General features: G+C 42.0%; 1 protein-coding gene across 1 annotated transcript in view; it reads left to right on the forward strand.

Annotated features, from left to right (window-relative positions):
* Positions 1-1,957: 1,957 nt before the first annotated feature.
* LOC119164580 (E3 ubiquitin-protein ligase Mdm2) overlaps positions 1,958-15,701 on the forward strand; it is a 58,065-nt gene continuing 44,321 nt past the window's right edge. The window contains exons 1-3 of the mRNA XM_075872514.1: positions 1,958-2,623; positions 9,289-9,322; positions 13,353-13,430. Coding sequence (XP_075728629.1) covers positions 9,299-9,322; positions 13,353-13,430 — 102 coding nt within the window. The 5' untranslated portion in view covers positions 1,958-2,623; positions 9,289-9,298. The remainder of the gene's footprint in view (positions 2,624-9,288; positions 9,323-13,352; positions 13,431-15,701) is intronic.

The following is a 15,701-nucleotide window of genomic DNA, read 5'->3' on the forward strand; positions in this document are numbered from 1 at the left end:
GTTGAAAGGAGTTGTTGGAACTCACTAGCGCCAGATTTCCCTCTTAGTATGAATGTGAGAAACTCTACGAGATCTGCTTATGGCGTCTTTTTTTTTTTTTGCTGAATGTAGGAATTTTTTATGAGGCTCTGGTAATGTGACATTTCGTGTCCTGATTAAAGGCATTACACTGACCACTCTCTTTAACTAGAAAGGCCGTAAAAAATGATTTTTGGCTATTATATGTTTTTTTTCTTTAGATAGTCTTAGTGTTCAGTTTTGTAATGCGAGATTTTATGGCCCGAATATTGCAGAAAATTAAGCTATGTATCGTAAGAGCTAAACACGCGCATATTATGAGCTCCCTGGGTGATTGCTGCTCCGTGAAACAAAAATAAACTTTGTCTTGTAGAGCACATAAACACGTGTCAAGATTACACTGACTGCGTGCCTTCACCGAGCAATGTCAATGTAAAATATTCAGGTATCTTATAGAAGAACAGAACGAAATAAGACTGAAGATTTGGTAAGGTGGTAGGGGTTCAATATTCCGCAAACGGTGTGATGAAGGAGTCTGCCCGGGTGTTTTAGTCTCTCCATGCCTTTACATGAACGCGTGTATCTATAGATTTGGTCACACGTGGAGCTGATCGAAAGTACAGAGAAAGGGCGTAGCTATCAACCAGTAATAGAGCGCCCATTTACATCTTCTCAAAATGTTGCAAAAATGATTGCAAATGAGGAAAATTAAGAATAGATCATCAGCTGTCAAGCTGCAAGAAAGAGAAAGGCGTGACGGACTTGCGGTTGACCGAAGATTAGCATCTATGTCTTCAGTGCGTGTGCAAAGTGAATTCGACATGCAGATCCGTCTTGTTGGCAACGGGTGCCATTCGCAAGCACTTCATATGCTACTCCAGAGAACGTGTAGAAAAAAAAAAAAAACCTTATGAAATGGTTAATGATGATTTTTACTTTGAAGAAGGTTCAGAAGAACTTGGATACAAAGCTGACTATCTTAATACTTGTTTAGGAGTCAATTAGGCTGAATAATGACATTAAAACTATAATCTAGAATTTTTCTTGCAATTTAGGGATTTCTTGAGAGTCAATCTAGGGAAAACACTTCTATGGTTTGGCATTACTCTCCGTAAGGCACGTTCTCCCATGTTCACTCTCAAAAAGATTGCGACTGTACGGGTAGGGTGGCTAGTACGGAGCACCGCTCGGATAGAGCTACGTAGGCGTCGGAGATCGCGGGCGACGAAACCGTTCAGCACAGAATTCAATGAGCGAGTCCCCCAAGGACTGTAAGGTGACGTCCTTTGTTGTTCAGTCAGCCGTATTCTACTTCTCACTGCACGCGCCGCAAAGTGAGCCTATTCCTTCACCCTCAACTTCACACGAGAAAAAAGCTATGTTTAGCAAAGAAAAAAAAATAAAGATCGTGAAAAATAGTAAAAGTACATGCGCATGGGCCATGGCGTGTATGCAAACTACAATTTGTGCTTCGATTGCCAAATAAACCCTGTTGCTGAAAGATAGCACTCGTGTTGTGTTTTTCTTGTGTTCCTGTCCTTCGAGCACTTTACTGTTATAATGTAAATCGAACAGGCCGAATATCAGCATATGCTATCACGAGAGTATGCCGCAACACTACCGATAGCAGCACCCTCACCTTCGGCATGAGACTATCGAGAACTCCACCGGTCCTCCACTACATCAAAATTTTGAACGACCCGCCTGAACTCTTCACGAACTTCGTCAACTGAAAAATCTGCTAAGTGCTTCACCGCGTAAAAAATTTAAATCTCTCAGAAAACGAAATAAAGAATATATCTCGTCTATTAGGGTGGTAAAATTCCGGCGCGTTGTTTGCTTTGTGCGGCGGCGTTGCCTCTGGTGGCGGAGCGCCACACTAGCGGAACAAAAACAAAGCACCTCCCCGAATCCCTTCGGCAAATTTGCTGGTAAGCGAGATAAAAAGTTTTATACTATTACGTTGCACGTTACCTGCGGCATCGAATGTACCCACTCGCTTTGACGCAGTCGTGTACCGAAGCGTTAAACGAGCTCATTCCGAGCCTTTATCTCCCATTTCTTCGCAGCCTGTAAGCACAGCTCCGACCGGTCGAGTTGGCGGTTGTCGGCATATTTCTGTCGGCGCATTTTCGCCTCATAATCGTTTTGACAAACAGCGTCAATCTGCAGTGCGACTGCTTTCGTGTTCGCGACTTGCACACAGCGTCGATTTGTGCGGTATACGTCGCTGGGAAGCCCATCTCATCTCCGGAGTCGTGGCTGATAAACGATCGCGCTGGCGGCCCGTTTGCGGCTTCGGCGTTTGAATATTCGAACTTAAAAAAACCTTGGAACTGTTTGAAAAGCATGCCTGCCAATCGCCCGGACATGTCGGGAACGTGCGGGGCGCAGCCTGTTACGTGCGAACAATGCGGGAAACGAGGGCGGAAAGAATTGCCCCGCGAGCGGTCAATCCTTGGCTTGTGTGCGAGCGCGTTCCGACATGTTCGGGCAAGAGCGGCGCGCAAATAGCGTCTTGCTCCGCCGGGCGGGTAAATGATCGCGTCGCAGTTCGTCCTGAGCGCGCCGCCGGCAACCACGGGTAGTCCTCGACATCACAAAAGTAAGTTTGAGAGTTTGGGAACGAACTACGGAACCGATTCCACTGCGCTTAGTGACCGGGAGCGCGAACCCGGCGCTACTGCGAGTCTAGCACTAACGTTCAGCGTGTCGGCGGGGACTTTATTCTTTTGAGCGAAATGTAGCACGTGGTTTTAGCGTCTCGGTTACTATGACGCCACACATTTAGGGGGTGCAGAAGACGGGTTCGAAAAGCAGCGGTGGTTCTCTCTACGCCATCGACGTAGCTTTTAGTGGGAGTACGATTTCTTTAGCGTTTTGTAGCGGTTCTTCCCCTCATGATCGCGTAGGCTTAAAATTGCATGCCTCCGCTAATGGTGTTGTTTTTTTCTGTATTTTTTTTTTGTGGGCGGTTGTGGCTAAGTTCGTGGCTAAAGTTTGAGCGCAGACCGTTAGCCTGCAAAAGCGAGTCGAATTGCAAATGCCAGGTTACGCCAAGTGTACCTTAAAGATGCTTCTGTGCGCATAGTCTTGCTTTTCCTGGCGTTCCTTTTAGTGGCTCCAGCCCAGGTGAAGTGGCGCTGGATTCTTAAAACAATTTTTTTCTCCGACAAGTCCGTGGCTTTGCGAAGAGCAACGATATTACACCGATTCAATTTTGCAACAGTGCCAGATATGTATTTTCCACACGCCTACCGTTCGACCCTTCAGGGTTCAATTGCATTCAACGAGAACTGTATCACTGCGTGACTTAAGCATCTGCAGTGACGCAGCAGGTTTGATAACCCGGCGTTCTTAAAAGGGGCGTGGCACCATCGTTGCTTCCGCGTGACGTCATCAGTACAAAAGAACATGACTGGGCATGACTGTGTGTGTGTCCATGGATGCGGGCGCCTTACTCCTAGAATGCGTGCGGAGACGTTGCTGGAGTGAGGCCTGTGTAGTCTGAAGAAGAAAATTCACGTTTTTCAAGCAAATTTGTGCTGCTAGAAAGTATTTGCCATTGCATTTGTGAAATGCTTTAACTGCCATAAGCATTATCTCTAACCCCAGCATTATCATCAGTTAACATGTTACTGTTCCATTTATTTATAAAGGTATCTCACTATTAGCAGTTGCAACTGAACAATTTATCTGAATGCCTATGGTATTTCGAAATGTGGATTGATTTCTGAGAAGTGAGAATTCATTTTCTGTAGAGGTTAGCTATCCTTAGCCACAAGTTTGTGTAAACTTTTAGAATCTTGACTCTCGTAGATGTGTATCACACTAGTATGAAATGCCGTGTTGATTAGCTGCCTTCGAGGGAAGTGACGTTTCCCGAGCTGTCGTCTATCCATGTTAAGAAAACTCTCATTTCATCAGAAGCTTTTTTTATAAAGTAAGTCAGGGTGATATATCTGCAAGAGCTCGTCAAGCTAAGGGCAATACTGTTCTAATGGAACATAACTTTAGTCACACATTGGCCTTGCCTACCTTTTTTTTTAAAGACAATTCTTAGCATTCTAATTGTTCACAATTTGGAAGGGTTAACTTAAGTATTAAACAGAGCTTCAAGCGGTTTGGTTAACTGTAGTGTAGTGTGTATTTTTGCATCTTTAATATAGCTTAAAGGCGGTTGCATATTTAGTTTTGACACAAGACTTTCTCTGTTATGTATCAATCTTGCATTTTTCCCCCTTTTAGTTAATTAATAGATTGAACTTGCTCATGTTTCCGTTCTCGTAATGGCTCTAGTCTTGAAAATGAGTGCTGCGGAAACCCTTAAGATAGTGGAAGGATTAAGAAGAGTTTTCGCATTGCATAGAATAATGCCTTGCAAATATTGCCATGCTGAGTTGGTTTGTGCTAATCTCATACTAATTCATGAACTTCAGATATTAAAGTTATAGCAGTAGCTACGTTCATGCTACAGGGCACATCGCTGTGCTTTGTAAACACCCCTTGCAGTATGCATGAGGACGCAACTATGGCACTATTCTAGTTGTGCCATTTTAGTGTTGGAAGTGAAACAGCACTTCGGTGTCTGTTGCTTAAAAGATAATGTGCTGTCAACATGGCAGGAGAGGACCATACACAACTGTATAGTCTTTGTGGGTGCAAAATGACCTTTGCTGATGCTAAAGCCTTTTCATTTTGTACACAATTAGATCTGTTTACGAGCATCAAACTCTAGTCAATAGCACTATGACGTACAGTTATGAAGATGAAAATGGGCACATGGAACAGTAATGTCCAATCTTAGAAAGAGTGCCTGGGTATGGAAACCAACCTGATTTAAAATGTATTAGAACCATGTAGGAAGAAAAAGAGCCCCATGCAATGTCACACGTAATATAGTCCGACCTCTTCTGGCAAAGAAACAAAAATAAGTACGATCTTTGTGTCAAAGTTGAGTTGTAGTGAGGTCTGAGATACGAATGTGATTGGCCCTCACAGTGGCAGTGGACGATGCTGTGAATTTCCACTTCAATGTATAGCAATGTGAATAGACCAATAGAGAGAAAAAAAAAAGCTGTGTGAGTTATAAGTTCTGTTAGTATTCTGTAGAAGCCAGCACAAAAACGAAACGCCCGATTTACATACTTGCTATGTAATAAAGGGTGCACTGATCTGTGGCGCCTAGACTGAGGGATCTACGAAACCTAGGAATTATTACTAGTGAGTGGGGACAGAGGTCACTCCTGTACGGGAATCGGCTATTTATTTTTGTTCTGGCTAAATGTGTACATGTAGTTAAAAGAATCCGGTAATGCACTCTGTTTGCTCTTCCTCACGGCGCAAATTTTTTAGCTTTGAGTATGTTGAAGCTACCTGAAGAGCAAATGAATACAGAAGTCTGGTGCATGACCGACTAAAAAAAAAACCACCAAAAGAAGTAAACCGTACTTGCGTCAACGTAAAATGGCAATAAAGTCTGGTCGAGACCCCGCGCAAAGTGCTGGGCATGTGTTCTCTTATCTCGATTTGGACGCGCTGGTTTTTCATCGTCAAGCTCGTAACTCCATGTTTACGAAATGATTGCTTGCATGGTGAGAGTGTGGGTGTATCCAGTGTGTGTGTGTGCACGTGTCGTCGGCTTGAAGGGATTTTGCAAACATTTTGTCATGGGATTTTTTTTTTCCTAAGATGAGCTGGCTCTGCAAGGCGGTGTTAGGCATTCTGCAATTGCTCCTATTATATAATCAAATTTCAAATCAAATTTTATTTCATTTTTCGAAGAAAAAAGGAAAGATAGGAGCTGTCACATAAAGCTACTACAGTGAGTAGCTTGACGAGGCGACAGTCCCTCTTGGGTGGGACAGCAGCAGGCAGTGAGTAGGACAAATAATAACATTGAACAGTTTGTAAAGTACACAAAGTTTTCACCACATATTAGCAAAAACTGTACAACACTGGTATAACAATGAAGGGAAAAAACCCAAGCGTGAAATAGTTTCGGCTAGGTGAAACAAAAACTGCAGGCAGATTTTGATGATTCAATTTGCTTAGGCTCGTGATGCGTCAGATGAACTAGCCATGATGGCATTTTTTTTCAAAAAGAATCGAAAAAAGATCCCCAAAAGAACGTACGAAACATTTTTGTTTCCTCATGTGTGGGCACAGGTCTGCTCGGCTTCTACTATCAGAATGCTGTGCATTGTCGCAGATTGCAGTTACAGGAATGTGATAAAAAAAATATTTCATGACACAGTCAGAGTTATCAGTACTGGGGCTGGTGTGGCTAAATCTGTGTGACAGTGTCATAGTAGCGAGTACGAGTCGTGCACATGGTCTGCCTAGGCGCTGTTTGAAAGCTTCTAAACAGAAAAAAACAAAACTTTACACACATTGTTTCAGTAGCCCTTCCAACGCATCGGCGTTGAACTCTTCTTGCTTGTAATGAAAGTAACCAAAGTGACATTTTTGTTGAAGGCAACGTTTTTAGCTCCATTGTTCGGTCATTGCTCATATTGTGTGAAATTTAGGCAATGCAACTGATCGTACCGCGTGGAAGAAATGAATTTGGTGCATTCATTGGTATTTGAGGTGAATGGTATTTGCTGCTCGCACGTACACACATACACACTAGACGTATGAATGGCTGAGTTATGGCCATTTGAGGCCTTGCTCGGTACCACTGCCATGGGGATCAAGAGGTCAGTCCAGTTGAGGTGCGCCTACTGCACCCTCTGGACGAGGTCATGAACCTGAAAAAAAAAAACGTGGGAAAACTGTTGGAGTGAATAAGAAAAAAAAATTAAGGAAAAAAAGTACATTTCTTCAGGTTAAATGAACCCTGCAACATTTTTTGTGACTGGATGAGGTATTGAACAAAAATGCTTGCCAAAATGCACTTTAATAATGACTCGTGTAAGTATGCAAGGTTAAGTGGGGTCGTTTCCTAAATTTTAACCAGGTACTGATTATGTCAAGCCAAGATGACGTGCATTTGCTTTCTTGCTTTGAATGCAACACCTTCCAGTTTTGCCAACAAGACTGATTCGCTGCAGATAACCGGGCAGCCATAGTTATAGTAGTGATGCAAAAAAAACAACAAATTTCTGTCATTCACTGTTGTAAATCAATATTAATTTATGCAACATTGTACACTAAATTTTAACCCTTTCTACCCATCAAAAGGGCTTATTCTAAAAACAAAAAATTGTTGCAGGTTTTTTTTTAAAAGTTTACTAATGCCGAAAAAAAAAAAGGCTATTTGGCAAAGCTGGTGTGGTATACCTGGGCGGTTGCTTTTTCTGTAAGGCTTTCGCTTTTGTGAGATTTCACGAGGTCGAGCACTGGCTGCGTTGGGGTGCCCCGACGCTTTGATTGACGGCACTTAAGGCAATATCACCCCAACAGGGTTGGTGCGTTGCCGGGAGTACGGGGTCTGTAAATGCTGAACGACTATTGTGAAATCTTGCGAAAGGGAGAAGGAAGTTCTTGGAAAAGTGATCATCCAAGAATACTGTGCCAGCTCAAAATGTTTAAGAGACTGGAAAAAAAAAGTGTCCATTTTAAATGTAATAATGCTAATTTTAATTAACATGAGGCTTCTGAGTTGTTAATTTGGGAACATATTAAAAAGAAGGCAAGCAAAGCATTTTGGTGAAAATCGAGCAAATTAGCGTGTTTTCAGTTGGAATGAAAATTTGCTTTGAGTGGTGGTATTGTGGAAGTTTATCCAAAAGTAGCCGATTCAATCTGCTGCATTATTTAAAAACTGTTGTTGGGTAACTTCATTTTATAAAGTTGTAAATTTTGTTTTCTCGAAATCTGTAGAATGCCCTCAGATACACGAAAGTCTTGTAAGTGGGCTAATATCATACGTGAATTGTTTTAATTTAAAGCTGTACACTATCCTATGTAAGTAGCATTATGCAGTGTGATTGTAAGAGATAGCTGCTAAAATTTTGCAAAGATTCATTCCTCTGACTTGCACGCTGTGTATAAATTATTGCTCTGCTTGTCGATTCTTGTACACCTGGAACAGCTTGCACGAAGCCCGTGAATGGAAATTCGTACTTAATTGCAACTACAAGGCTTTTGCACAGTAGACCTACGTGCTCAGCAGTGCTTGGCAATGTCGGAAGAGCCCTGAGGCATATTGTATTTTCTGCACTGTGACACGGGATAACTGCTGCACAGACGCAACAGTTAACTCCGTCTCTTAACACCCAGAGAAACTATTCTGATGAATTACTATGATTTGTACCAATTGACCCCATAAAATTTGCAAGTGCGCTTCTCTGCGCTGTATGTTTGTCCTAGTAACGGCGGCAGCTGTTGTACTTCAGGCAGAGACGGGGCCCTAGTTCAACGTGCTCAGGATTTCTTATTAAGTGTTTATATCGAGAGAGCCGACAGAACATTTTCCACGTCATTGTGTAAGCAATATGCACTTTAACAGGCTGTTTGGAGTAAGTGACTAGCCGTCATTAGTTGTTTAAACTGTGTAGCAGAAAAGCTATATTTATAGTTTTGAAAGGGGTCTATACAATCAATAATTTCTATTTACAAAACACAGCTTTATTACATTACAGTCAGGCCCTGTAAGTTCGACATTGAGGAAAACTAAGAACCTGTTTTATGTTGCATAGTGTATATTGATTTGATTAATTTGAAACGAAATTCGCCTTGGTAGCGTGTATTAGTAATGTAGATATTGTGGAAGATAAGTGGAAAATATAGAACAAAAAAATGAATGAAGCAAGGCGATGTTGCAATCGGATCTTTAAATGATCATTTTATTGTTGCAAACAAACACTGTGCCAAAACAATTGATATGTTGGTTTGCTTTATTAAACGAACTACATTTATCGTTATGCTGAACTGCCTACAACCGTTATGCTGAGGTCATTCACGTGCGATTTTTCGTTTTCACGCATACTTTTGATGTCTATAGCGTGAGGGTAACGTACACTGCTGTCTTGAGGCACTTCTGGCATTGCCAACTTGGTGCTTCCTAAAAAACATGGCATTTTCTCGTTATTTGCCGACAATTATCAGCCACTGCTTAACTGTTGCAAGCTGCTCCTGCGTGATTGTATCACAAAAAAATTGCGGAAAAAAATACAGAAAAAAGTGTGAAATTCGCGACGTCAGCATACCTCTTTATTAAGTTCCCACGATTTTCGCCCATGGGTTCAAGTCTCTTCTTTTCCCCATGCACTTGGTTCCATTATCCTTTGTCTGTATGTGTGCGTGTGTTGTATACTCTTGCAGGTAGTAAAGCATGAGCCGTGTGTCGTTCGACCAGGTAAGAAAAGGGGAGGTCAAGCCGATTGCCCCCAAATTGGCTTTGCGCCTTTCCCTTTTCCATACTTACTCCCTTTTTCATTGATCCTGCCTACCATCACGGTTTTGCTTTGGGATGGCATTTGGGTTCACTTTTTACGCTTCGCCTTGTCGTGACCACATCCATATTGGTAATTTACACCCCTCTTACGCTCTTGCTACATGGGTAACTTTTAACCGTGGTTGAACCCAATGGAGCGTTACGTCACCTGGCGTAATCCACCGCAGTTATGCGGGCTAAAGATGCGTCGTGCCATTACTATAGTACAGATTTCATTTTGAAATATTAGACAAAATTTTCGTATGTTTAAAGGGACACTAAGGAGCAGAATGATTTATCGCGTATTAGTAATGTACAATTTCACAATCCCGAAAACGCCACTCTTACGGGGATACAACGCTTAGTAAGTGAGAAAAACCTGAGATTCCGGCACGAAACACAGTGACGTAAGAAATTTTGAAAACGTCTAGTGGGTTTACTGTAACTTCCAATCAATAAAAAGTGAAGTAATTTGCAATTTGTGGGTGCCATAGACCTAACATATGAAATTTCAAGCAATTTCATTGAGTGAATGTCACAAAAATATCGAAAATTACGTCACTAGCAGAGATTTTGGCACAAAATTAGTAAAAATGAAGGCTGAAACTTGATTTTCTTCTCTAATAATGAACTTGTGACAGTGATACATACGAGAGTTCTCACAGTGCACTTTTCAATCTAAACCAAATCATTGTCCTATTTAGTGTCCCTTTAAAAATGGAACAGTAGATCTGAGCAGTACAGTGGCAAATATAATCGAGTTTAAAAGGCCTGCATTGCATGATGCACCAACCCACATTTGTGCAAGTTCTAAAGGGTCGGCTACCTCAAATCAAGCTTGCCATGCTCAAATAGTGATCACCTGTAGTTAGTGCTTAGAATTATTTAGGCCCACTTGTTTTTGCGAATGACAGTGAAGAAGGTAGTATGAATTACTGCGACAGATCGCAATTGGCGTTAACCAAGGTTGCACAATTCAAACCACCGTCGAGGTCAACTGCAGTTAAGCTGCCCCTGTAACAAGGGGACTAGAAAGGCCCCTGGCTTGACGCGTATGTTTGTCATCACGGGTGGGCGTGTCTGCGAACCATCAACAGAGTGCTTTGCAAACACCTGCGTTTATTGCCGTAATTGCTCTTTTTATTTTCTGTTTAATGAGTATGGGCACGAGTAAACTAAGTTCGAGGAAGAACTGTTTTGAGTCAATTTAACTTTTTTTTTTTTTAAGTGGCGTGCTCACGATTTTGAACCCATAGCCTGCATAATGATAGATTTTGGATTAGATGCACTCTGACCACAGTTTTAAGTGTTCGTGGTATCAAGACTTTTCACATGTAGAGAGAGTTACTAAACTGTCATAGTCGCTGGTACAGCAAAGCCATGAAATACTCTTGCTTAGTATTCAAAGGCATTCTGGTCTGTGCAAGGTGTAAACCCAATTGCTTTGTTGTTCTGTATTGCTGTAAATCTCTTCACTGCATTAGACCAATTGTATAATAGGATTTTTTTCTTTAATTGATATGTAGTATGTAATAGTAATATATGATATGTAGTAATAGACTATAGTTATATTTATGTAACAGATGTAGTAGTATAGTACTTAGAGTATGTGGGATGCTATGGGGGATAGTTAATATTGACAAATGTCCAACAATATGACATACAGCTGGATGATTCACTTTTGGTGACACTTATCTAAAGACACAGTAGGCCTTCTGGTTATTTTGCACAGCAATGAACTCTAGAATCTCCACAAAACGAGTTATGAGCACAGTGCCAGTGCCATATGCCTCGTTTAGGGCCACAGCTTCATAGTTCTGCACCTTGAGCACTGCATGCAAGTACGTGGCTGCCGAGAGAGCACAACTGAAATACACTCAAACCTCATTATAACAAAGTTGTATCTTACACAAAAATAAGTTTGTTGTATTCAAAGATTCGTTATTATGGTATATTGCAAACACTTTATCTATTGCAAGACCGTTTTTTATTTACTTTGTTATAACCAATATTTTGTTATATCTGGGTTTGTTATATCAAGGTTTGAGTGTAGTCACCTTATTTTCTTGCTAGCATTTTTTTGTTGTTGTCAGAACACAGCACGGCATTCTTGAATCTGCCAAAGCACTGAAATACATGCAGTAAAACCTTCATTGCTTAGGCTGTGCATGACTTGCACACACTATACTCCCCCCTCCCTTTTATTTTTCTCCTTTCATAGTTCAGCATATGACTTGTATTGCCTTTATAACACATTCTGTATGTAGTTAGTGGACCCTCACTGCTGGCACTTTAGTTGTTACTTTAGCAGTATAGTTGTTCCTTTCTTTTTTCGGTTTCTTTCAGTTTTGTTAATCTTGTATAAATGTACTCATGCAACATAAAATGTAGGATGTTAATTACAAGCTCCTCACTGGTGCATTGCTTAGTTATTGTATCTTTGTCGTGAGCACTGTGCTTCTGAGCTTCTTAACTAGCAGTCAGTATTTTTAATAGATTGGTGTTGCGGTAGGGTTCACTAAGGGCATATTCAGTGTGCATGCCCCTCTTATTTTTTTTTCTCACATGAGTGCATGTTAAAGTATACTTAATTTGAAACTTTTGTATATGTAGATTCAGTGCTTAGCTGCTGATAGGACGTGGCCATGGCATCTCTTCAACTCAGTTTCATTTTTTCAAGTTTACATGTTTGACTGGCCGATCATTAGCGTATTTTCAGGATGTTGTACCCAAGTACCGGGTAGGCGAAAGTAGGTATTTTTACAGCTCAACTGGTAAATTTTTTTTCTTCGTTTATAATGGTGTGGTATGATTGGCTCGTCAAGAATATGCCCTACAGTCATTGACCATGCAATAAGGGACCTGTAGCGTGCGCCCACTGGGAAATGATGTGATGAAAAAAAAAAGAATAGAAAGAAAGAAAAGTCCGGCAATAACAATATGGCTTTAAGATTAGAGGTGGGAGAGATCACACTGATTTTTACGACATAATGCACCCTAGGTTGGTATAGTGTAGCGATTGCTTCCACTTCATTTTATGCTATTCTCAACATTAACCATTCACGACCTGTTGATTCCATTGATGGCAGAGACGGAGTGTCGCACTGGCCACTGATGGCAGCGAAATGGGTGGCACTGGAATGTAATTTCTGCACTATGCCAGATCTAAATCAGGTGTCTTATGGCTCCAGGACTGAAAGTTACAGTAGTGTGAAGAAATGGCACAGTGTGTTTCAGTGCACCAAACACAGGGATCAGTTTTAATGGACGCTTGCCTTTGCTGCTGATATGTTAACCTGGTCAGTGAATGCCCCTTGGATTCCATTTGCTATAAATGAGTCGGGCTGCCACCTGGCCTGTAAACTAACAGCAAAGGAAAAGAATCGAAAACCTGCATTTAACATAACTGTCGAACCAAGCACATGAATGGCATACCTTTTAACAAAAGACAACGTTCTTGTATACTAGTGTTGCAAAAGAGTGGGCACACTGCGTGTCTTCAACGTAGAGGTGAAACCACTCTGATAGACGCCTGCGTCTTATATTTCCATCTGAAGCCATTGTATATTGGCATTGCCATGCATACGGGAAGCACTGTAGGCAAGTTTCTTGTCTAGGTCAATGTAACGAGTCTGTTAATTCAGTTGAAATGAAGAAGCTGAGAAATTGATAATGCATGCAGCAGAGTGAAGACTGGTCTATATGGCTGTGCTTGTTAAAGGAAAGGAAAGACGAGTGCGCTGTTACAACGTGCGTTTTAATAGCAAGGAGGGTGTAGGATTTCCCTCACATAATACACGAGTTCCTTATGTTTGTTTTTAGGCGACGTTTCTGGCTTTTCAATTGTGTGAGCTGTTTTTTGGAGTGATTTTCTTCTCTTTTCGTGTGTGCTGTGTCCTTGTGTGCTTGTGCCCGTCTGACCGTTCATCTTCATTCTGCTGTGTGTGAATAGCTCTTCATACCAAAGGACGGACTCATGGAGTGCCTTAAAACAGTAGGGGCTGTGCCGGGGCCCTTGTCTTTAGCACAGGTGAGTTGTTTTCTTTTTCCCCACTTGAGTAATATGTACAGTTTAGAGAGTACGAATGCACTAAGTGACAGGGGCACGGCGGTGTTTTTACAGTGTTTCAGTAATGCTGCAACCATAAATGCATGAAGTTGTTCAGCGGCAAGTCTAGTGCCATCATGCAAAATGTAATTGTGCTCTAACACAAAGAATTGCGGTAGAAGCCTTTCAGTTTCTTCATAACCCATTTAGAGCAGCTACTGCAGTTATTGCCGTTTTCTGCTGTTGCAAACATTTGGATACGCGCAGAAATACATAAGGAAAAATGCGGCACATAAAGGCAGTTAAAATTAACTTTGAGGCATCCACATTGTTGTCCCTCGCAGCCCCTTGCATTTCCTTGCATTGTTCAATAAGCGCCTTCTTGATAAAGCTACGCCGCTTAGTTCTGGTGCTGCACGGTGGGACTGTCGCGGATGCCTCGTTCCACATGCAGCTCATGGAGTGGTGCTGCTGGCTGACACTGTGCTGCCAAGAAGGCTGTGCAAATGGCCGATTCCGCTACTCACGATTCCTGTGGCCGATTCGCGCTACTCATCTTGATTGTCAAGTTTAATATTACACGATATGCAATTTAGTTTGTTATGCTGACGAAGCACAATTCAAGTGGTTATATCACAGTTATTTCTTGTGATACAAGTGATAATCGATTGCACCCATTGCTAGATTTTATTTAACGAGCTTTCACTCTGTGGGTAAACACGAGCACAGGCCCTGCCGCGGTTTTCCAGTGGCTAAGACACTCAGCTGCTGACCCACAGGTCGCGGGATCGAATCCCGGCTGCGGCGGCTGCATTTTCCGTAGAGGCGAAAATGCTGTAGGCCCATGTGCCCAGATTTGGGTAGACGTTGAAAAACCCCAGGTGGTCGAAATTTCCGGAGCCCCCCACTACGGCGTCTATCATAATCATGTGGTGGTTTTGGGACGTTGAACCAAAACCACCACATCAATGTAAGTAGTTCACAACAGATAATAACAAAAAAATTACAACCATGTAAAGGAAAGAATCGCAGGCTTTAGCAACATTGACAGCTTTTATTCACAGCCTGAATCATCTGCATCCGCATTGCATCGGGAACACTTTGAATGAGCAGCTCGTAGCCTTCAAGAGACATTAAAGTCGACTTTGATTGTTAAAATAGCATTACAGAAACCTCGTAGCGCTTGTTTCAGGCCAAGGAAATGCTTATTTAGAAAGAAAATCACATTTAGCGGTATGCACAGCTTTGTAACGCTTGAAATAACCTGCGTGAAGAGTCTTTCTGGCATAACGGAGGCGTTGCCCAGCGTTGCTCACCTTTCCCGCCCGGCAGCAGACACTCTGGTTTCTTGCGGGTTAGAGCACAATAGCAGCCTTCGACTGATCCAAGACTGAGTTGGACTTGGCCAGCAGTGGCAGCAGAATAACAGAAAGGCAAAAGTAACGAGAGCTACAGCAGCGACAGCAACCTGTGCGCAGCCTGTCGCAATCTTGAGACACAGTACTTGGCCACTTCGAGCGTTGGAGCTTCATTTTGCGACACCTAGCGGAAAGTCACATCGGTTTCTTTGCTGTAGCTGAAGTGGTGTACCCCATTCCGGGCATCCACATCATCACATGGACATGGCATATGGTGTTTTGCTCAACTTTTCATTAGAGTGATTTCCACGAGCTCACAAAGCATGCATAGCTGTGCACGACTATGAAACTACCACTGAGACATCACCGTGCCAGCGGTGCAAGTCTAGTGCAAACGGAAGTGTCGGACCACCTGCGCATTTTTTGACATGGTAACGCCAATGAGTATTTTCCCACAAATCGAACAGGAATACACAAGCAATGTTTCATTACATCATGGAATGCTCTTTTCTGTTATAAATAGTTCAGGTACTTGTTATTAATTCTTTTTGAAACTGTGTCATTTGGTTCATTCCGAAATGTCCCACTTGTAGTGCATATCGTGTTCTATATTTACCGTAATTTCTCAAGTGGAAGAGGGAAGCTTAGGCTAGGTGGTGTGTATTCTCAATTAGCAGAGCACTGCTGTTGATTATAATAACGGTTTAGACATTCTCAAGCATTGACCTTTAACTTTGTCTTATGTTCACAATGTGGTAGATTTGGAGGGTGATTCCAAACATTATAATGATGTACCATGGCTCCGAAAAATATTCAACAGTCTATGTTAGCAATAATAAGTCAGGCTGCATTACTCCTGAAGAAAAAAAAAAGAAGAAAAGGCTGACGGCTAATA

This window comes from Rhipicephalus microplus, chromosome 8 (genome assembly GCF_043290135.1).
Source record: "Rhipicephalus microplus isolate Deutch F79 chromosome 8, USDA_Rmic, whole genome shotgun sequence".
In the NCBI taxonomy this organism is placed as follows: domain Eukaryota; kingdom Metazoa; phylum Arthropoda; class Arachnida; order Ixodida; family Ixodidae; genus Rhipicephalus; species Rhipicephalus microplus.